This window comes from Pleurodeles waltl, chromosome 9, assembly GCF_031143425.1.
Source record: "Pleurodeles waltl isolate 20211129_DDA chromosome 9, aPleWal1.hap1.20221129, whole genome shotgun sequence".
NCBI classification, from domain to species: Eukaryota; Metazoa; Chordata; class Amphibia; order Caudata; family Salamandridae; genus Pleurodeles; species Pleurodeles waltl.
In genome coordinates, this window is record NC_090448.1 from 339,352,150 (window position 1) to 339,374,764 (window position 22,615).

At 43.9% G+C, this 22,615-nt stretch overlaps 1 protein-coding gene across 2 annotated transcripts in view; it reads right to left on the bottom strand.

The window, feature by feature from the left end:
* Positions 1 to 21,245, bottom strand: part of LOC138259273 (galectin-4-like) — a 142,087-nt gene extending 120,842 nt beyond the window's left edge. Inside the window, exon 1 of one of the 2 annotated variants that reach the window (XM_069206886.1) lies at positions 21,022 to 21,245. In XM_069206886.1, coding sequence (XP_069062987.1) covers positions 21,022 to 21,066 — 45 coding nt within the window. In that variant the 5' untranslated portion in view covers positions 21,067 to 21,245. The remainder of the gene's footprint in view (positions 1 to 21,021) is intronic. The other variant, XM_069206887.1, reaches the window with a different exon arrangement.
* Positions 21,246 to 22,615: the final 1,370 nt, after the last annotated feature.

Sequence of the window (22,615 nt, forward strand, 5' to 3'; positions counted from 1 at the left end):
GTCCACACATGTCAAAATGTACTGACCTAGGCCAACATCACATACTTCCAGTGAGGCATATTTTTCTACAGACACAGAGGAGGAAGAACACCCATGATCATGAATAGCATGTACACCTAGGCCGTTGCACTCTAGTCCCACACACGTCTAGTACAACTTGTGGAAGTACATGCCCCCGGAAGATCCAACCTACAGTGTACTCAGCACATCGGTTACTAGGGAAGCAGCAGATTTCAGACAAGCCATTTGCAGAAGCTATCTGGTAGAATGTCAGTCTGACATGCAGACTCAGTCCGAGACGAGTCCCAGAGCAACTCTTACATTAACTAGTGTATTCCACATGACTCACCCCATTTCCCATAGCGGGCCCTACAGGAATGGCCTACAGACCCAAAATCAGACAAATGGATAAGCATAGGTCAACTCAAAATGAAGTGATAACTGAAATCCCACTATTGGAACAAGACTAATGATTGGGCAGCGCATAAAACCTTGCAATGTGTTCAACACACAGTAGTCCATCACGCATCACCAGCAAACAGAAAAAATACCACACATGCAACACTCACTGTAGGTGTCGGGGTCCTCAAAATGAGCCACCTCTCCCACTGTGTACGGTGCAGGTCCACCTGTAAAGCATGGAAGGAAGAATATACTCGGAATCCGTGCAATGACAAACAATTGCAAATACAAAGACAATGTGATAATATGACATGAGTAATGAAAAACTTTCACACATGCTCATATTGCATGGAATTATTCATGCACAACATTTACATCGGATGAGTCTCCTCCTACAGTTACACACACTACTACACACATGCAGTGGCCCGGACTGTCACGTGGTGGCAAAGATGCACATCCATTAGTATGCAGCAACAATATAGGTGTGCATTCATCTCATCATGTGCATCCAAGAGAGACATCCAAAAGCTGGTTACTTGAGGACTGCCTGACCTGTCAAACAGCCTATGTGGTCATGACACATATGTGACTGATAGGTACATGGTACAGAGGGCCAGGTACTTTGGCAATACCTCATGTTGTTACAGTTTCATACATTGATGTGTCCAAACAATGGTGATTGGCACCAAACATAGATGTTTGGACCCTAGTACATACCTTTGGACTGCCATCCCTATTCTGATTTGGGCACAAGTGACAGTAAATACCTGTCTAATATGTTAGCTGAGGGCACCTGAGTCCTTTACAAATATGGTTCATGCTCAGATCTGGCATGTAACAATTAAATGTGAAGGAGCACATTTATCACAACAAGGCATGGCACTTCCGTGAACATTTTCCCTACACACCAACCAGACACACATGTGACATATGTGTGGGCCACATTGCTAACTTCAATTGACGTGAAGGCAGCACTCATTTTCAGCATCATGTAGGGTTTACAAATGTCAGTCTAGCTATAGCGTCAACATATGTAGGTATGATGTTTCTACATCCATACTTCACTGGCTATTGTGACCTGTAGAGTCCTGATTGCGTCATTAATGTGTTGCTTGTCTGACACAAAGGCGGCACTACATTACATTCTGCTACAAGCAACCTGTATGTGTTGAAAACATGAGCTACCTGACTGCTAGCATTTGTCATCCTTCACATAGTGCATCAATTACCCTGTATGTTTCCCTACCATTACACACAGTCAGCTACTTATCTGGCAGATTGGGTAACAATCATCACATGTCACAACACAGCTTTAAATTGTGCACATTTAGATGATCTGTACTCACCAACATGGCCACCAATCCTGATTCCCAGGTGGTCCAGCAGATCTTGCTCCCTGGAGATCAGATCAGCCCAGCGGTGCTTCAACTGATGGTCATTCCTTTGGCTACCATATAGACGCACCAAGTGATGGCGCACCTTCCCCCACCGGACTTTTCGGGCCTCCGTGTGATACCCCTGTATCACCCTACCCTCAGCCTCCAGCATAAGTGGGAGGAAATGGCAAACAAGCCATATAAACCCCCCCAATTCCTCCTCACCTATCCTGGAAAGCCGTGGCCTACCAGACATTTCAGCACTGAAAAAGGGGAAAAAGTAGTAGAAAAAAGGAAAAGGGGGAAATGGGGAAAGGTAGAGTGGGGAAATACAAAGAAAACTTAACAAGAAGAAGAGCCCAACTATCCCCTATATCACAGTACCCACAGCAGACTCCCACAGACAATATATACAACACTGGACTTGACAAATTAATACAACACAGACTCAGACAGTATTCTACAACAAGATAATGATGACAAAAGAACAAGTGAGATGGCACACTGGACACAAAAGCACTAATACACAGGACAACACTTTGCACACAGCCACACAGTCTAGAATAATCAGAGACTGCAAAGTGAAAGTACACCCACTGTACAGATTCTGTAAACAGGATATCCTATTACATCACATCCTGCATAAAATGGCCGCGGTTTTTTTCCATTATGCGTCATATTTTCACGCATACAGCTTCTGCGTCATATTTTTTGACGCACAGGAGTGCAAATAATGCAGAGTCAATAAAATTTTCATTATTGGGATATAATATTAGTTTGAGGCATATTTTACAGTTCTAGAGGTGAAAATTAAGCCGCAGCAAATTATGATATCTATATATGATAAATATTTTTGACTCAGCATTATCTGCACTCCTGTGCGTCAAAAATTATGACGCACAAGCTGTATGCGTGGAAATATGACGCATAATGGAAAAAACGGCGGCCATGTTATGCAGGATATTATGATATCTATTTATGAAATGTATTTTTGACTCTGCATTATCTGCACTCCTGTGCGTCAAAAATTATGACGCACAAGCTGTATGCGTGGAAATATGACGCATTATGACAAATATGTATTTCATTTGTCCAAATGAGAAATGAATTTTGGCATGACCAAACGGTGCTAAGTGATAAACTTTGGGGTTAGCTATAGCAAATGTCCCTTATAGGATGTATTGAAGGTATGCACAGTGCAATAGTAATGATTGTCCAGAATGGATATTACTCATAATTGTACACATATGTAGGTAATTGCTGATTGCTAATTTCAAAATATGAAAGAGATACCAGGATGTATTCCTTAGCAAAATTGTGTCCACATGTATCAAGCTATTCCAAATTGCATAAAGGCCAATTAGGTAGTGCAATTGTCGGGTAACAATTTTTTGGGGGTAACCATGTCCTAATAACGAGTTAATGTATCTAATATGTGTTTCACTTTTGACATGTAGGGCACACATGCGCCTTATGCATGTGTGTGCTTCACATGTGCACACAAAAATGTATATTTGGGGTGCAGCAGAGGGGGACTTAGGCCCCCAGCACCCTGGGGTTTGCTGTTCCAGACTTGCAACTTTATCCAAGGGTTGCCCAAATTCAGTAATGCAAAACCATTGGCAGCAGGCCCATGGAAGCAAATTGGGTATGATTCACTGTTTGCTAATCTGTAATCCCTTTTGCCCATTTGACGTTTGCCCTATTGATTCTTTGGAGAATTCTGACATACCATTTAGAATTGATTTAATAGCAAAATCTCAACTTTCCTTATGTCATGATAGCAAATAGGTTGTTGATGTATGTGGCCCTTTATGCATTACCTGGTTTAGTGGCATGTTTCATTCTTCCTGCTAGGTTACAACTGGGACACTACTGTGATAGGCTGCTTGCAACCATTTTGTTGATTGGATGGTACATGTACATGTGTGTGGTCCAATATTGATCCAGTATCAACTGTAAAGGTGTATGTTGTCACTGTAACGTCCACGTCTCCTCATGAGTTAGTGGCAGCTATTTGTGTATCTAATGAGTATCGTTTGTAGCTAAATGTGAGAAAAGTCATTGAGGACATGGTAACCTACACGTGGATGGTCCCACCCTGTTACTGAAGACGTGTAATGAGATTTTCAACTGGGCAACCTTGGTGTGCTGAATGAGAGAATGTCTCAGGTGTCTGGATCCGGCATGTGTCATTGCAACATTTGTACTCAAGTTGGCCTCTGTGGATGGTAATGTATCAGGAAATATCATAGCCTCTGTGCAGAAGTAAATGGCTGGTATTCAGCACACACGACTCATCTTTATTATTTGAACAATGTAACTCAGCGTGTGAACTGTCAGGGTCCTCATATGTGTTGACTTTTCATGGACATTATCTGAGGTTGCTGGTTCGGCTGAAGGCCACGTACACCATCAAACGCTATGGTCCAGGTACACTGTCACACTTTGTAGTTTAGGCATTAATGAGGCCCAGACAACGGAAGGACCATGATTTAGCTATTCAAGGGCACTGTCACAAATATGATACAAATAACAGTCAGATGATGCAATACTATGTATTTGAGTATACATTGATGAGGCAAATGACAGATTAGTCTCTGGGGTACAAGAGGTTTTGGACAGCACGTGTGGTCCATAGGTGGACCCCAGGTATCTTTAGGGTGACCCACGGACAGGTGCCAGTCAGGCTGACAGGATGCTGGATCAATCAGGAGCAAGCTCTTTCACAAATTCCATGATTAGTGGTCTGACTAGGACTGGTCAGAGGGAGGAGTAGACAGTTGACATGTCACACTGTGTATGTCCTGTGTTGTCTTGAAGGTGACACATGAACCCTGATAAAGTGTTACACGGCAACATTAGTAGCAATGCTTAATGATGTAATTGCCCAAATGCCAACATCTATGCTGTACGAGGCATCAGCAGGGACGGGGCATGTACATTTGGGTGGTGTGCATGGAGGGGATCACTGGTGTGGCCTCCATCAGTGTCTCACTAGTCCTGTCGGATGAGATTTGCTGAAAATTAGCCTACAGTACCTTTCACACGAGAATCAATCTACAGGTGATACCAGGCCTTATAAACTCCAAGCCTGTGTATTATATGAGCTGAGTTCCATGCAGTGAGATGGTACTATGACAATGGTAGGCATAGGAAAGGGTGTGGCACACTGGATGACTCTTGTGAGTGTGTGTGTGTAGATGAGGGAATCTCAGTGTACACATATCAGCATTCCAGGGACCTCTTCAGACAGGTGGGGTGTGACCAGCCGCATGTGTGTGTAATGTTTTTAGAAAAGGGCTGACATGTAGATGGGATGTGATGTGCTGGATGCTTGTCATATGTGTGGCACTTGTGCTGTGTATGTTCTGCTTATGTGTAACTCTAGTGACAGATAGTCATTGCAAAGATTGTAAGTAGTTGGAATTACTGCTGCCAAGAGTCTGGAAATACATTCCTGTTCCTGAAACATAAGCATGTCAACTGCCTGATGTATGAGGCCTGTTTTCCCCTAGTTGAGTGATGGTGTTTTAGTTGTGTGCCATCTGCTGCGATGAACCATGTTTCCTACATGTATGTGTGTCATATGTGAGGTCCTCAGCTATTGCCCTTCAAAGGTGAACTGTACAGGATGTCAGTCATTTACATTGTGTGTGTATGTGACCATTGTATGATGGACATTACATTTGTTGTGTGTTTTTCTGTGTCCTGATTGTTATATCATTATTGCTCCATGAGACGACATTCTTCTTCTGATATTTAAAGCTAAAGGTGGGCATAAATGAATAGGCCAAACCATGATGTGGTGTTTGTTATCAGTGTTTATTTACAATAGTGCATTAAGTGGTGATGGTGATAATTATGAAAAGAAATTATTTACAATCTGTTGGCGCCTACGCACTCCAGCAGCCGTGTTTGGTTGTTCCCCCTCCTGTTGCAGGCCAGCATCCTCCTCTTCCTCGTCTTCAGGCATATATGGGTCTGGTTCGAGGAGGGGAATGTTCCTTTTTACACAAATGTTTTGCAATATTGCACATGTGAGTATGATCCTACAGACCATCTCGGGGGAATATAGTAGGCTACCACCAGTGATGTCGAGGCAGCGGAACCTTGACTTGAGGATGCCGAAGGTCCGCTCGACAATGCTGCGTGTCCTCTTATGGGCCTCGTTGTATGCCCGCTCTGCAGCAGTACTCGGGTTGCCAAATGGTGTCATTAGCCATGGCTGGATGCCATACCCCTGATCAGCTGAAAGAAAATAAAAATGGGATCATGTTGATGTAGCTTGCATTATTGAAAAGCCCGTTCATGGCAGTAGTAGTCTTGTGTTGTCTGTGACTCTTTTGTGTACTGATGCTACATCCTATACTTGTAGGCTATACCATCTGCATTGTGTTTTTACCTTGGCTGAACGAGTGTTTGTCTGCTAACAGTTTGTCATCAGTATGTTTTGTGATTTTCAGTGCAGTGTGCCCTTCCTAACATTGTGACTTGTGATACAGGTGTCCTTGGGGGTGATTCTGACCCCGGCGGTCTTAGACCGCCGGGGCCAGGGTCGGCGGGAGCACCGCCGACAGGCCGGCGGTGCCCCGCAGGGCATTCTGACCGCGGCTGTAAAGCCGCGGTCAGACCGTCAACACTGGTGGGCTCCCGCCAGTGTACCGCTGCCCTGTTGAATCCTCCAAGGCGGCGCAGCTAGCTGCGCCGCCGAGGGGATTCCGACCCCCCCTACCGCCATCCAGTTCCCGGCGGTCCGCCCGCCGGGAACCGGATGGCGGTAGGAGGGGGTCGCGGGCCCCTGGGGGCCCCTGCAGTGCCCATGCCACTGGCATGGGCACTGCAGGGGCCCCCGTAAGAGGGCCCCTACAAGTATTTCACTGTCTGCTTGGCAGACAGTGAAATACGCGACGGGTGCCACTGCACCCGTCGCACCTTCCCACTCCGCCGGCTCGATTACGAGCCGGCATCCTCGTGGGAAGGGAGTTTTTCCCTGGGCTGGCGGGCGGTCTTTTGGAGACCGCCCGCCAGCCCAGGGAAAAACTCATAATACCCTCCGCGGTCTTCTGACCGCGGAGCGGTATAATGGGGGCGGAATTCTGGCGGGCGGCCTCCGCCGCCCGCCAGAATCAGAATCACCCCCCTTGTGTCTTCACTTGGGGTGAGTAGATAGTTCAATGTAGAGTTTAATTTATAAGTGTTGTTAGCACGTTCATATGAAAGTACCCTGGACATCCCATACCATTAGACTTAGGCAGTGTATTAATGTAAAGGTCATAGTGACACTTACAATTTGCAAGGTGACATTTCGGCTACCACACTCATTGACGTCTTCACATTAGGCTGTACAGTAAATTCCAATGTGTGACAGCTTCAATGGTGACTTACGAAACATGGCTAGTGATGTCAGGACCTCAGTGTGTTCCTGTCTAGATGTTGCTGTTGTGGTGTATGTGTTGTGGGTCCTAGAGGGTTGCTGTGCAGTGTGTGAATAAGTAGGTTTTAGTACTTACCAACAAGTAGTCCATTGCCATACCGTCCATCCTGGAAGTGTTGGTTGATGGTGCAGTGACGGAAGATGAATGAGTCATGTACACTCCCAGGATATTTTGCCACGATGTTTGTGAACATTCCTTGGTGATTGACAATGGCCTGCACTTTGATGGAATGTGTGTGCTTCCTGTTGCGGTAGAGGTGTTCAGTTGCAGCAGGTGGCACAAGGCGTACATGTGTGCAGTCGATTGCACCAAGGACGTGTGGGAAGCCACTGATTGCTTAGAACCCCTGTTTAGTTTCCTGCTGCTTCTGCAGTGTGTTAGGGAAGCAGATGTGGCGGGGTGTCAGGCGAATGATGGCATCCAGTACTTTTGGCAGAAATGCGGAGAATGATGGTTGTGATATTCCGCCAACCAGGGCACCAGTTGCTGGAAATGAGCCACTTGCCAGCATGTGAAGTACGGCAAGCAGCTTTGTTTCTGTTGGTATGGTGCGGGGTGTCACCAAAGTGGGGGCCAACTGCTGTTCACTGTTTCGCAGCAGCTGCTGGATGGCCTGCCAGTTCAACCGGTACCTCTGTATGATGTCGTGTTCCCTGAGGCCCTGAAGGGTTGTTCTTGGGTGGAATATCCTCTCCTGCCTTCTGCGCTGCCTTTGGGGTCCCTGCTGGTGTTGTGGTAGCTGCTGTTGTTGCTGCTGGGCTCTGCGTCTGCGTGCACGCTGGATAAGAATCCCCTCCATGGCTCCCTTTTGATGCTCTGCTGCTCTGCTGCTCTACTGTTTGTTCTGTGTATTCTGATTAAATACAGGTGTGTTTGCCCCATTTTAACGCCTGCCCTGACCCAGGCGTTAAATTTTGACGCAAATCGGGCTGTGCGTCATTTTCTGGCTCCACCTCCCGGCCGTGCGTCATTTTTGCCTGGAAGCATAAATACGACGCACGGCCGTTAGCGTCGTTTTTTGGACGGGAACGTCTACCCTGCATATCATTAATGCAGGGCGGGTTGCCGCATCCAAGAAATGACGCACACGGCGGAATTTTGTCGTCCGCAGGCTCGGCCGTCAGAGTTTAAATATGGGGCAACGTTTGCGCTGATTGTGCGTCAAATTTTTTGACGCACAATCGGCGCAAACGGAGTATAAATATGCCCCTTGGTGTTCTAGGTCCTCCACAACAGACAGAAGTGCTGTAGAAGTGCGTGAGGCCTTTGCAAATATCTGGTTGAGACAGAGCACTCTACCCCATCCAGGAAGTAGGGGTTGGTTTATTGAGATGACAGAGTTAGCAGCTGCTATGTCTGACTTTGGGTCATGAAGGCAACAGCATGAGCAGACTGAAAACAAAGTTTAAGCGTCATGTTTCTGTTCTATGGTAACCAGTCCTTGCCCCTCAGGTAGTCAGTCAGCAGCCATCTATTTGGTGCTCTTCCACTGTAGGATTGCGTAAGTGGTCTTAACTTTTCCTACAGCTTCCATATCAGAGGGAGGACAATCGCATCCAAGGACTAACAACACACATTTCCCCAGTGTGACTCCAAATAACTTGCAGTTGTACTAATTATGGCAAGGCTAGGTGTGGCCAAAGTTACAATCAGTGACCTTGCAGCTTTGCACAGGTTTTTTAGACTACACAAGCTTCCCAAAGCTGATCGTTTTTTTAATTGGAGCTAAAGAGGTGCCCCGTGCTGCAGTGGTAAATGTCCCACTGCCATATAGGCCTAGGAGCAACAGCAGCTTTCCTTTTTTTCAGTGCTTAATTTGTGCCAGTTTTATCTGGTGCTCAGCACTGGCACTCATTTGTAAACACTGGCATATATTTAAAAGAAACAGCCACATGGTGGCACTGTGTGTTTATTTTTAAGCCACGGTCATTAGTGAAGCACTAAAATATTTATAATATGCCATACAAATGATACAAACTTGAACTGAAACCTGCATTTTAAGGTAGTGTGGGTTATGCTTACTGCAGTGGCCCAGCAAGTAACACTTTGGACCCTGAAATCTCATTTCTTTTACAAATTATGCACTGCCGTTTTGTATCTGGAATAGTGCTCCTTCTTCTTTCCTGAATGTTAAAAGTCTCAGGGATAGAATTTCAGGAGCAAGGAAGGAAAACAAGGCCACCATAGTTTTTTCCCTGCTGCCTTCCAGGTGACACTGTGGAAACACACATCCTCACAGCTTGATGTCCCCTCCATGTTGGTTATGACTTGTGTCTGAAGGGATGGGTAACTCCTTTAAGTGCACAATTTCCTGGATTCACCAGACTACATAGGCATAATTCAGACTTCACCCACGGTACGAGCCGGCATGTCCCACGCCACTGCACAGGGTGCAGGAATCATAAGCCCTTCTCTAATGACAAAAGTCCTAATTCCTTCTGTCTCCACCGTCGTGGTGCTGTGCCATTCGAGGGCAGAGTCCAAAAGGTAAGAGGACCAAGAGATGTGATGTCACATCCATCCATGGCATGTCTGTTCTTGATACTGAGGCTGTCCCTTCACATTGTGAGGCTGCGTCCAGCATTAAAAGCTGAGCACAAGACCATAATGTGAGTATACAAAAGATATATCCGAGCAGTTGATGCTGTACTTTCCTTCATGAGGCTGCACTGGACGTATGAGATTATACGTATTCATTTGATGGTTGTGCCCAGCCAGTTGATGGTTGCTTTTGGACATTTGAGAATGTAACCAAGCATGTTGTGGTTGTGCCTGTACATCTGAGGCATGCCTAGACATTTGAAACCTTGTGTAGGGTTTTGATGGACATGTCTTGATGGATCCCTGTGCCTGTATATTTGGTGATGTGTCTGGACATGTGCTGGTTTTGCTGAGGCATATGCTGGTTACAGCTTGGCACATGGTGTCTGCATCTGGACAGATGATGGCTGCGCCTGGGGAGAGGATGATTGTTCCCTGGTAACGGAGACTGTGCCTCTGTATTTACAGATATGCTTTGTGCTTATGATGGTTGTGACTGGTCATTAGGATACCTGGGCACAGAAGCCCATATTTATCTTTTTTTGTGCCGCATTTGCGTCATTTTTTGACGCAAAAGCAGCGCAAACTTACAAAATATAAATGTATTTTGTAAGTTTGCGCACTTTTGTGTAAAAATATGACGCAAATGAGGCGCAAAATAAGTAAAAATATGGGTCTGAGTTTCTTATCTGTGGATTTGAGTCCGTGGCTGACCATACAAAGTTGTACTTTGGCATTCGATGAATGTACCCCAGTATGTGAGGAATGTGCCCTAGTATGTGAGTGCACCCTAGGTATTATATAGGTGGTAAATAATGGCATAGCAGTCCAGAATGGTGATAGATAACTACTAATAGTAAAAAACTCAATCCCTCCAAATATGAGATTAGTCTTACTAAAATCCTCTATCTGCTGTTGGAACCCCCTCCCCATGGTCTTTCACGATGGTACCCTCACAGTCCCCTATGAAGTAGTAAATAGTCTTATCATAATAATTGAGCCCAATACCTTGCTGCTTCCCCAAATCTTGACAATCTCAAAATACTTTTAAGGTCTAGCCTAGAGACAGCGTGAGCTGTCTGGTTGCAAAAGACCTAAAGTCAGCTGACCAAGATTGTACAGTGGGCTCAATGCCTGTCACTTGTTTACCATTGGCTTTGTTTTTTGTCACTCTCATTTGCTTGCTTGTTATTCAGTGGCTTGCCACCTTCCCTATCTTGTGTGTGTGTCCCTCCACTGGAGCATATTCTCTTTACCTCTGTCCTTTCACTGCTCACTTTTAGTTCACAGCTTTTTTTCTTTATTGCTTAAGCATTCCAAGAATACCTGTGTTTTCCAGCTGTCTGCCCTGTGGGCTTCTCTCCACCCTTCCGCTCCATGCAGCTGTCTCTTGTCCATGTGCTGTCTCTTCCCCCTTGCTGCTCTCTCTCGTCTTTATGATTCTCTACCCACACCCTGTGTTCTGTGTTGCTCTCTCTCTTGCCTGTGTGCTTATGTGATTTCCTCACTTTTTTGTGCTACCCCTCCTACTCTGGATGTCTTGCGTTTCCACTTCCTCTCACCCAGCCACTCCTCGTTTACCCCACCCTAGTATGTGGTCCCTTATGTTTTATAAATTGGCACTTTCTCGCTAATTGTTTTTTAAAATTTACAGATCCAAGTGGTAGCCATCACCTGTAAAAGATGAATGCTCCAATTACTTACCAGTAAACTTTATCAATTTTAGTTCTACTCGTCCTTGTCACAGCCCTTACATTTTGAGGTGAATCCACCTCCCAGACAGGAAAAATTATGGACAATAATTCTGAAATGAAGCCCCAGCCACCCTCCTGCCTGGGAGCTATATGGAGGCTACCATTCCCAGAATCCTTCTGGTATTTTCAAACTCGTGTCAAAGGCTAAGGGGAGAGGGAAGGCGGGACTGTAATGACCGTGACTGGGACAAGTAGGACTAGCAGTATTGAAGATTACCGGTATGTAATCGGGCATTAATTCTATGTCCTCTTCCTTGTCCCAGTCATTATAGATTTTGAGGTATATCAAAGAAAAACACCTTTGACTCTAAACATAAAAGGTAGCAGTTCACAAATACCATTATATTGTATACCCATACATTTAATGCATCTTTAATGTGAAACAGAAAAACAATATGCACACAGTAGTACATGACAAAGGAACAAGTTCATTTAAAACTACTTTTACCCCCACAACAAATTCTGATTGACTATCCAAGACATTATTCAGTCTATAATGCTTTACAAAGGTATTGACTGACAACCAAGTCACATCTCCACAAACCTCTTGAACCAAGACTCCAAGAGGCCACCATATCTCTTATGGACCTGCCCTGCATCCTATTTTGATCAGAAGAAGTCTGAGAAGCATGAATGATTGTGTTTAATCCACCTTCTTAAAGTATTTTTTGCTGCTTTCCTTCCTCTTCCGGCTTCACTGAAAGTGACAAAAAGATGTTCAGACTTTCTGAAATCTTTATATTTGTTAAGATAAATACAGTACTCTGTTAACATCCAAAGCATGCAAATGGTGTCCTCCTTTGTAGAAGAGGAAAAGAAAGCCAAAAGGATCACCTCTTGTAAAATGTGAAATGAAGAGCTGAACTTGGGAATAAAAGAAGGATCCAGTCTTAGCATTGTTTCATCTTCAAAAAATCTTAGAAAGCTGAAAGTGAGTAACAGATACCTAGGAACCGACCTTAAAGGTAAGAAATTTCAGATCCCCAAATTCTAGATCATGGGTACTCACAAACATTTCCCCAGGGGCCAAAATATTTGGTCTGTGAAGTGCCCATAAGGTGGCAATATTGCCACTGGAGTGGCGGTCGGGCGAGGGAGTTAAGGGGAGGTAAGGTTGGTGTAAGAGAAGCAAAGCTTATACATCTAGTGGTTGATTCGAACAATGTAAAATCAGAAAACCCACAATTAATCCCAGCTTCCCGACTTTACCAAATTGTGTGATCTTAAGCAATCATTTTATTCCAATTTCCTTTCTTTTTCTTCATTATCACGTATAAAAAGACCTCAAAATACATGACGTCAGGATGTGGGCTGTTGTCAAAACCTTCTGTGTTTAATTTAATAAACTGTAATGTTGTTCATGTATAATAGATTCCTAGGCCGCACAAAGTGTGCAAATAACAGTTACTAGCTTGCCTCTTTAGTTCACTAGTGGCATTGCTGTCGGGCAGAGGGGGCAGGGGGGAGAATTCATGTTTCTAAATTCATGTTTGAAAACTATCACAGTTAAACTAATCCTTCTTAATGCACTGCTACATCAATTGTACTAAGGTGAACAAATTCTGCATATTAGTTAAATACAGTTTTTGAATTTTGAAGAGACTGTCATATTTTTAAACTTTTGCTTCAGAATGTGTTTAAACATCAAGGTGCTTCTAAAGTTAAGCGGTGCTGGACTCCCTAGTCATTTCCTTTCTTTCACACCAGTTAACCTTTCAATAAATTCTTGCCTGTTTGTCCATCTTTTTAATATTAGTGCTGTGTCGAGTAAACAGCAGCCCAGTGCTTCTGTGGACCACAGGGGCCACATGAAAAGGTCAGAAGGGCCGCACTTTGAGTATCAATGTTCTAGATGTTCAAAAGAGAAAAGGAAGAGCCTTAACCACTGTAAGAAGATGCCATGACGGTGAACCTGGCAGAAGAACATGTTTAAAAATAGGGAAACTACTAAAGTTTATGTATACCAAGGCATGGATTTCTTTCTGGGATTCTTGAAACTCTCTTAACGCTTTAATCGGCAAGTACTCAGATTGCAGAGTAGAAATAGAGAGATTGGGAATAACGCCCCCAGGAAATGTAAAATAGAAGAAATAGAACAGGATGGTGTTAAAAGGCCGTGCCCAGTGCTTAGAATACGCTTCAATGGCAGAGGCACTCCTGGAGCTCTGAATAGACCAGAATTTAAAAAATATTTTCTTTAATAGATTCTTTTTTTCAACCTTTAAACCAATAGACTTAGCTTTAGAGGAAGAGGAGTGGTCTTGATGGGAGAGGCAAATAGAGGAATTATCCATGGAAGAGACCTAGACATTGACTGAAACACCCAGCACCATGACTGGGGATGCCAGAAATGAACCACTAGAATCATATCTGCTTTCTCCTGTTGAATCTTTGTCAAAATCCTTGTGATAGGAGGAAACTGCAGAAATGCATACCTTAACCTCCTATGCTACTTTATCTGTAAAGCATCCGTTCTTCAGTGTGAAGCATGTGAACCCTGGCATTGTAATTGATATAAAGAGGTCGAGAAACGGGGTTCTGAACCTTGTGCACATCTTCCTGAATGTGGTTCCTGTCATCTCTCTACTCATGCAATCCACCTGTTAGTTGTCCACTCTTCTAATGTGAACCCTCAACAGACTCAGAAAATTGCTTTCCGTCCATGAACTTAAGCACTTGCAACCTGATTTAGGGACTTTTAGTGAGTGCTCTCATTATCATTGACATAATCCACTGATACTACATTGTCTGTCCTTAGCAAAACATTTGCCCTCTCTCCAATTGGACAATTTCCTCCTCTCTGATAGTGACCACTTGAACTGACACGATTGGTGAGTGATGGTCACACCCCATCCTACTTGGCTGGCATCTGTGGTCAGGATCCCTGGTTGCTGAGGATGCAACTTCACCACTTTGCATCGATTTTGAATGCCAATCCATCAAGCCAAATCCATCTTTAGAGCTGGAGAAAAAGGAATCTTGGTGTCCAAGAATGAGTTTTCAAAAGTAAAATCTGTGCAGATACCACAGGAGTGGATGTAAGAGTAAATGGTGCCACTGAACCGTAAAAATACAGGCTGTCATATGACTCTTTATTTCCATTCAACACATAGCAGAAATTTCCCTCTCATTGAATGATGGCTTGAGCAGGTACAAAATGCAAGAAACTCTTTTTTCAGGAAGAAAGATCTTCCCTAAATCGGTGCAAAATATTGTTGTAAGGAAAATTGGATCTTTTGAGGAAATACGTTGACACTTGAAATATTCAGTAGCAAATGTAGACTTCTGATTAACAATTTTGTCTTTTGTAGAATCTGAAGCATGATCCATTCAGAGGAAGCATTTAGTAACCAGTTACCTAGATAAGGGAAGACCAGATTTCCAAGAAGATGTAGCTGAGCAACAACTGGCCCCATCATTTATGTGAAGACTTAAGGAACTGACTTCAATCCTAAACGTAATACCATGAATTGCCAATACTGCTTGCATACAGCAAATTTCAGATATTTTGAATCAGTCTTGGCAATCAGGATATGTAGGAAGAGGTCAATCAGATCCAGCGTACACATGAAATGATTAGATGGAATCAAAGGGATTATCCTTGAAAGGTGTCCATTTTGAATTTGGTGTCTTGTACATAGAGATACAACTTCTTTACGTCTGTCAAAAGACAGAATCCCCCTGAAACTTTCTACACCAGAAAGATGACTGAGTAACTGCTGTGACCCCTTTCCAGAACAGTGACTGGACAAATAGTACAATTTTTGCCCTGAGCAGTTATTCCTTTAAGAATAACCTTCATTTCCAAAGGATTCTTGGACAAAGTCACTTGTCTGGTCCCCAGGGGTTGAGGTACAGATTGGAACTTGATTTCACAATGTTGAGAACCAAGCTGTCAGTTGTGATCTGACTCCAGGCATAGTAAATGTTTCTTATTCGACCACCAACTCTTGGCTGTTGGCCATATCCACCTAAGTCAACATAATCAGGATTGCTGATTCTTAACACCCAATTTCTGCTTCTGCTTTCTGAAAGATCGAAAGGAAGAAAACTTGCCCAGATTCTTTGTAAAATGGTCATATTTCTGTGTTCTCAAAGGTTGCATGAAAGATTTCAATCTAGAAGAACCTGAGACATTAGAAGAATCCTTCCTAAAAGAAGAGGAATGCTTACGCTTGTTAAAAAGATGATGGAGCTTACTTTCTAAATCTCTGCCAAATAATTTTGCTCCCTCAAAGCATAGTTTGAGGGCTGTTGCTCTTTGGGCTGCACTTGTGTTTCATTCGTTTGGAGACAGATTCCATCTAGTGGCCACAGAAGCACCACTTGCCAAAGTCCTAGACTTCACCACATCGAAAGAAATATGTGAGACCAAGACCTCCAATAACTCAGAACACTCGCTGCCCTCCTGAATGCCCTTAAAAAAGTCTTAACTCTGAAACTTATGATTGTGCTGTGTATGTTCGATGAAAACCAACGCTTTTGGTCATATGTGATTCCGCAGAAACCTTTTTCCGAGGGAAAAATCTACTTCCTTATCAGCAGAATTCTTCAAAATATTTTCCTCTGCCACTGATGATCTACACAACAAACTCACAACCACAGAATCAACTTGACTGTTACCCAGTAAAAGAGTCCATGTTCTCTAAAGATGACAATTTAGAAATAAATCTTGGTGGGCAATCCTTTTTGGATCTTTCCATTCTTGTTTTATGACTTTCTTGACAAACTGATGAACCGTAAGGCCACCATTAACAGAACTGGCGAAGAACCAACTACTGGGATGTAGAGGGTCTCTCGACAGGATTGAAACCCAGATTTTCTCTGATGTGGACCAAACCTTTAGGCAATTCCTCTTTAGAAACATACTTCTCCTTTTGCTCTGGAATGGAGAAAGAATTCTCTGAGTCGGATGAGACATCAGATGCCAGCAAAATATCAGAAAACAACTTCTCAGTCATTTTAGATTTGTCCTTCTGGGATTCTCTCAATGTATCCAGAAAAATCCTCCTAATCTTTTCATCCTCCATCACATCTTTACCCATCTGGCGTCTCTTGGTGAAGGAAGGGAGGTTGAGGAGTAGGAAGATATAGGAGAACCAGATTGTGGGGATATGTGCCTCCTCTTAGTGGAATGTTTCCCCGTCATGCTAGTTCAAAAAGCCAATCGAGAAAAATAGTAATCAATAAATATGTCCATAAATCAGTCAAATGTCAATACACAGACTTACCCGCACATTGTCCTCCTTAATAAACAGCCTGTAACCAGGGACGGCTTTTGGGCGGTGCGACCGCACCGGGCCCCGACCTCAGGGGAGCGCTGTGTTTATCAATAACTTCCGAAACCTGCGATTTAAAAGCACCTGCTGAAATGTTTCTTGTGCTTCCAGCCTTGAAGAAACACTTAAAATGTCAAGATACCTCTTGTGATTAATGATCCTGCTAGAGAGAGAGATGGGAATTTTGCCTAGTGGCAGCTTTGACTCAACATAAAGTAGCATAGAGGTTTAATATGCCTGCTGCAAAAAAAACAGAACTGTAGGGCATATTTAAGAAAAGTGGCGATGCACACAGTGCTGCGCCACTTTTTTTGCACCCCTTTGCGCCCCCCTAACTCCACGATGTGTGCATCATATTTAAAATACTGCGCACCATATCGGTAGTTTGGGGACTAGCACCAGAATTTTTGTATGCTAGTCCGGCGCTCTGCAGGATTAGCATTACAAATATTGACGCTAATCCTGCAAAACACCCAGAGGCCCTTTGTAACCAACGGAAGCCTCCTTCTAATGCCTGCTGTGAGCAGGCATTAAACGTGCTGGAAAAAAATTACGCAAAGAAATCTGTCCGATTTCTTTGGGCCATTTTTTTGCTCCCCCTTAACGGGGGGGATGCCACCTTTTCATACATTATGCCTGGCACAGGCATAATGTAGTGCAAAAGGTTACAAAATGTCGCAATGCATGCATTGCGCCACGTTGTAAATATGGTGCCGCGTTTTTGGCCTTCTAACGCCACATTAGCTTAAAGAAATTAAACTAACGTGGCATTAGAAAGGCGCTTAGGGCTCTTAAATATGCCCCTATGGGGCACATTTGAAAAAAGTGGCGCTGCACACAGTGCTGTACCACTTTTCTTGCACCCCTTAGCCACCATGTGTGCGCTGTATTTATAATATGGCGCAACATGGCAGCAGTTAGGGGACTAGTGTCAGAATTTTTTACGCTAGTCCGGCGCTTTGCAGGATTAACGTAAAAAATGTTGATGCTAATCCTGCAAAGCACCCAGAGGCCCATTCTAACCAACAGACGCCTTTTAACACCTACTCTGAACAGGCGTTAAAAGTGACAGAAAAAAACAGCGCAAAGAAATCTGACAGATTTCTTTGCCCCATTTTTTTGGTCCTCCCTAATGGGGGAATGCCACCTTTGAATACATTATGCCTGGCACAGGCATAATGTAGCGCAAAGGGATACGAAGTGGCGCAATGCATGCATTGTGCCACTTTGTAAATATGGCACAGCGTTTTTGGCCTTCTAACGCCATATTAGCTTAAAAAAATGATACTGATGTGGCGTTAGAATGGCGCTAGGGGCTTTTAAATATGCCCCTATATTTTATGTGGCTAGCTGAGTGGATTAGTAAAGCCAGCTTTTACAAGTGCTTTAAAACACATTAATGTATGTGAAAGGGGAGCGATGGAGAGATGAGGGGCACATTTGCAGGGTGGTAGTGGGTGAAACCGAGGAGGAGGTCATGGGGTGGGGGGGGCGCCACAATGAACTGTCGCACAGGGCGCCAGCAGTCCTAAAGCCGGCCCTGCCTGTAACTGAGACACATAGCATTGTACTCAGAAAGTGAAAGTCCACGCTTGCGCGGACTCCCAGATCGCCGTATATGTGTGATAATGGGTCGCTTCCCTTCGCATCCTGCCAACTGGAAAGGAAAGATCTCTGTATACTGAACTGCCACCATCACTCCTTGTGGTAAGTCCTGGATTCCCAGAGCGCAGGAGCATTCCCCTGTAAGCCTAGCAGGCAAGGGTTTACCCTACCAAAACAACACAAGAATATTCGTGCCTCCAAAGCCGTGCGTTCTTATCCAATCGGGATGGAGGAAACAAAATCAGGAGGATTCTGGCAATGCTAGCCTATATATAGCACTCAGAAGAGTAGGTTGCGCTTCATTTCAGAAGTCCCCTGCCTTCTTTTTCCCATCTGAGAGGAGTATTTACCTCAAAATGTGACGACTGGAACAAGGATGTGTAGAGGTATTAAAAAATAAAGACAAATTGTGTGTGTGCCATTTCACTGGCAGGCGCAAACGCCAAAATGCAGTGGAATGGCACAACCACTCCTGCACTTTTTTATTTTTATTTTGACGATGCTGTACAGCTCTTCCAAAATCAATTTGTCAAAGCCAATAGATCTCAAATATAAGGCCTATTGGCTTTTCAGAGACTTGTTTTACCTTTTGAGAGTCCTCAGAAAGGTGTCTTTTTTTTAAATGACGCTTAGAATCAGTGCATACACCCATGCTCACTTGTATGTTTGCAATTCCGCCTAGGCAGATCTTTCAGTGGGCAGGGTGATGTCCTTGAGGGCCCTTATGATGAACCCCTATCCTGCCCTGAGCAGCTCTCTTTAGATTTATGAATTTGGAAAGTGTTGGCCAAAACTAAATGTTCGCTCTTTCTATCAGCTTCTGTTTTTTTGTCCCTCTTTCAAACAGACAGGTTTGGTGTAAGATTGTGCTTGTGCCATCACGCTCAATGTGGGTGTTTGTATATATTCAGACCAGCAGCGGTGCTGGAATGATTTCCAGAGTGGGAGTGTTGCCATCAAAGGTCAGTCACTGAAGTCATAGGAATTTTTAAAATCTAAGCATCATAGAAGTGTAGCAAATGAGCCGTGACCATTCAGCAGGACTGTGGTTAGCATCGGGTGTGTAGCCAGTGGTGCATTTTGGAGCACACTATTGCAAATATACTACTGAACAGGCGTTCAGTTTTACTGATAAAACTATTTTGCGCACAAAGGATGATGTGCGGAAATCAAGTTTCAGAGAATATTTATTATTTGAACATCACCAAGTGCCTTGACTTGTTTTAGACCTATGAAAGTCTTTGTTTCCATCTAACTTCAGAATTACAAAAAAGCGTGTATCGTTTGTGCTTTACTAACTGCTGATATATTTTGAATTATTTGTATAGTTCACTTATAGGTATTTGCATTTTGCGCATAAGAAAAACTGATCTACACCCTTTCTCTTCATTTTTCCCTGTCCATCCGGCATAATTGTGGTACAGCACACTTTGCGAAATCTTCTCACTTTGCAATCAGAGGAAGAAATGTAAACACCAATCACCACGTTAAAAGAATAAGCAGCAATATGTCAGTAGACATAGCCTGACATTTGACCTCTACCCTTCACCTCACAGCAAAGGGAACAAGAAACAAGCATTTGCAATGCAATGGGTCTCAGGTTTGCTCGAGTTAGAGCTATTACCGCTGTAGCCATGAGCATGACAGCGAAGGAGAGACACAAAAGGAAAAAGAAGTCCCCTTGCAGTCAAATGTATCAGAAAAAGTGTAATTGTCCATGGAACAGGGTCGATGGCCAAGGCGATAACAAAACTGCCCCAAGGAGGGACAAAGGTAAAGCATTTACCAATGATAACAAAGGATTTTTGAAAGGCAAGCCCATGAACGAGTGATAGTGATGGGCGTGTGGTGGGTGTGGTTAAAAGCCCACAGTTAGATTACAACACATGCTCTTGCATGCTCAACCTAAAAAACGAAATTTAGGGGCTTCTTTATTGCTCCTTCATTGTCTGAACTCCAGCATGGTTATTTTGGGTGTGCTGCAGCACTTACTTCTAGCATCTATGGAGACCAGGGTGACAGTCACGGTGCTCAATCATCTGCTCCTGTACCTTGATAGTGTTTTAGCTATCAGATCAAGTGTGAGGTGCAGTAGCGTAGCCACTGTGTCATGGGCCCTAGTGCAAGAAAGGAAATGGACCACCTGGCTTACAAAATACCGCAGCAGTCTCTCAGGCCCCTGGGCCCCGGTGCCACTGCGCCTGCTGCTCCAAAGGAAGCTCCACCCCTGGTGAGGTTAAAGAAAGGCAGTGCTCCCTCTTGATGACCCCCCCCCCGCCCTTTTGTCTACACCAGCGCACCTTTAAATCTTAATGCAACTCAAATTATTTTCGGTGTTATGTTAACACACAGCCACATCTCAACAAAACAAAAACGAATACACCACAAGCACCCTGCCCAGTTAGAATACAGGAGGACTTTAAATTCTACGAAGAATGTAAGGTGCACATACACTTTTCCCCCAAAAAAATATACATACCCATTTGCCCATAAAATATATATTTTCAGGAAAACTATGTATATAAAGAATGTAAAATAACACAGCAACAGTAGCGTTTATGTTTCAACCATCAAGAAATGAAATCTGCTTTACAAATAAATAACGCCGGGCAGCATTACTCACCGGGTTGTATATGGGCTGGCTTCCCCGTACTAGGGCGCACTCCATCTCTGCCCAGTGGCTGCTCTCCTGTGATGGAGAACTGGCTGATTGCAGAAAGTTTGTCTGGCAGCCGGTGCATGTCCCCTCAGAGGGGCGTGCCCCGCGTTCGTCCAGACTAAACCTGTACAAGCTGGGGCACGAGGCTTCTCTGTACGCCAACTATAATTCGTCCCATCATGATGGGTGTTCACCAGTAGTTTCCAAATGACGCCCTGGCACAAGCAGAACGGGCCGACCTCGTCTGTGGCTGCTTCAAAGGTTGCATTTTAAGAGACCAGAGAAAGTCTGGTTCAGACAAACTGACTGCAGCAGTACTGAGATCCAGTCTGTCTGGCACAATGACTCCGCTTTTCCAGGTCTGGAATATTCCATCACAAGACAGAGGCATGATTTAGAACTCGGAGGGAACTGGAAATGTTCAAAGCTCGGGAGAAAAACTTTAAATACGGAATGTAACTCACCAGGTCACTTTCCTCCCGCACAGGGATAGTGTTGTAGCAGAAATTCGACTGATGGATTTTACTCCGTATTTAAGATTCTTCCAAAAATTGGAGGATTGTCATGCAGTTGCTTCTACACTCAAAATGAGACCCATAGATTTCACAAGTGTTAATCCACTTATTTTATTTAAAAGGACGCCTACAATTCCCTGTTTCCACGAGTGTGCTAAAAAAATTCCGTGCTGGATATTGTGCGCTCTGGAAACAAAGGGCCTGATTTAGATATTGGCGGACGGGTTACTTTGTCACAACGTGACGGGTAGCCTTTCCACCGAAATCTAAATCTTATTATTTCCTGTGGGATTTAGATTTCGGCGGACGGGATCGATATCCATCACAGTTGTGACGAAGGAACTAATCTGCAAATATCTAAATCAGGCCCAAAGTCTGCAACTATTTCTAGTGTAGTTCAATTTTATGCTCAGTTATACTGGCCAGGCAGTTGAACACTGCACTTGCAGCCAGCGACGGGTGCAAAAACATCACATTTGCACTGAAAGAGCAATCAATTTAACAGTTACATTTTTTTTTATAAGTTAGTGCGCAGATCAAATTTTTTGCTGTGCAAATAATTGTGCATCACACCACTTCTAGGTCGAGGTTACCAGAGCAGAGTTATCGGACTGCAAAAGACCAATAGTGGGCTTATCAAGACTTTACAGGGGTTTACAGCCTGCCTGTTGCTTACAATTGGTTGGCTTTATTGTCAGTAATGTTTGCTTTCTTGTTATTTGAAGGCTTTCCTTGTACCTAGCTTGTCAATCTTGTGTTTGGTTTTCCTCTGGGACATAGCCTCTTTACCATCTCTCTGCCTGGAATTTATCCTTCCACTGCTCACTTTTAGAAGACTTTTCTTCTTGTAAAAGCAGCAATGAGAGAGCATGTGTTTTCTACTTCTCTCCAACTTGTGCTTCAAAACCCTGCACTGTCATGTAAGTTCTATTATTGTGCTGTGCTTTTCCCTGTGCTCCATGTTGTGTTCTCCCTTGTATGCTTCTTACCCCATCCCCATATTGTTTCACCCTCTTGCCGCTGGTGTTTCATTTCCCTAGTGT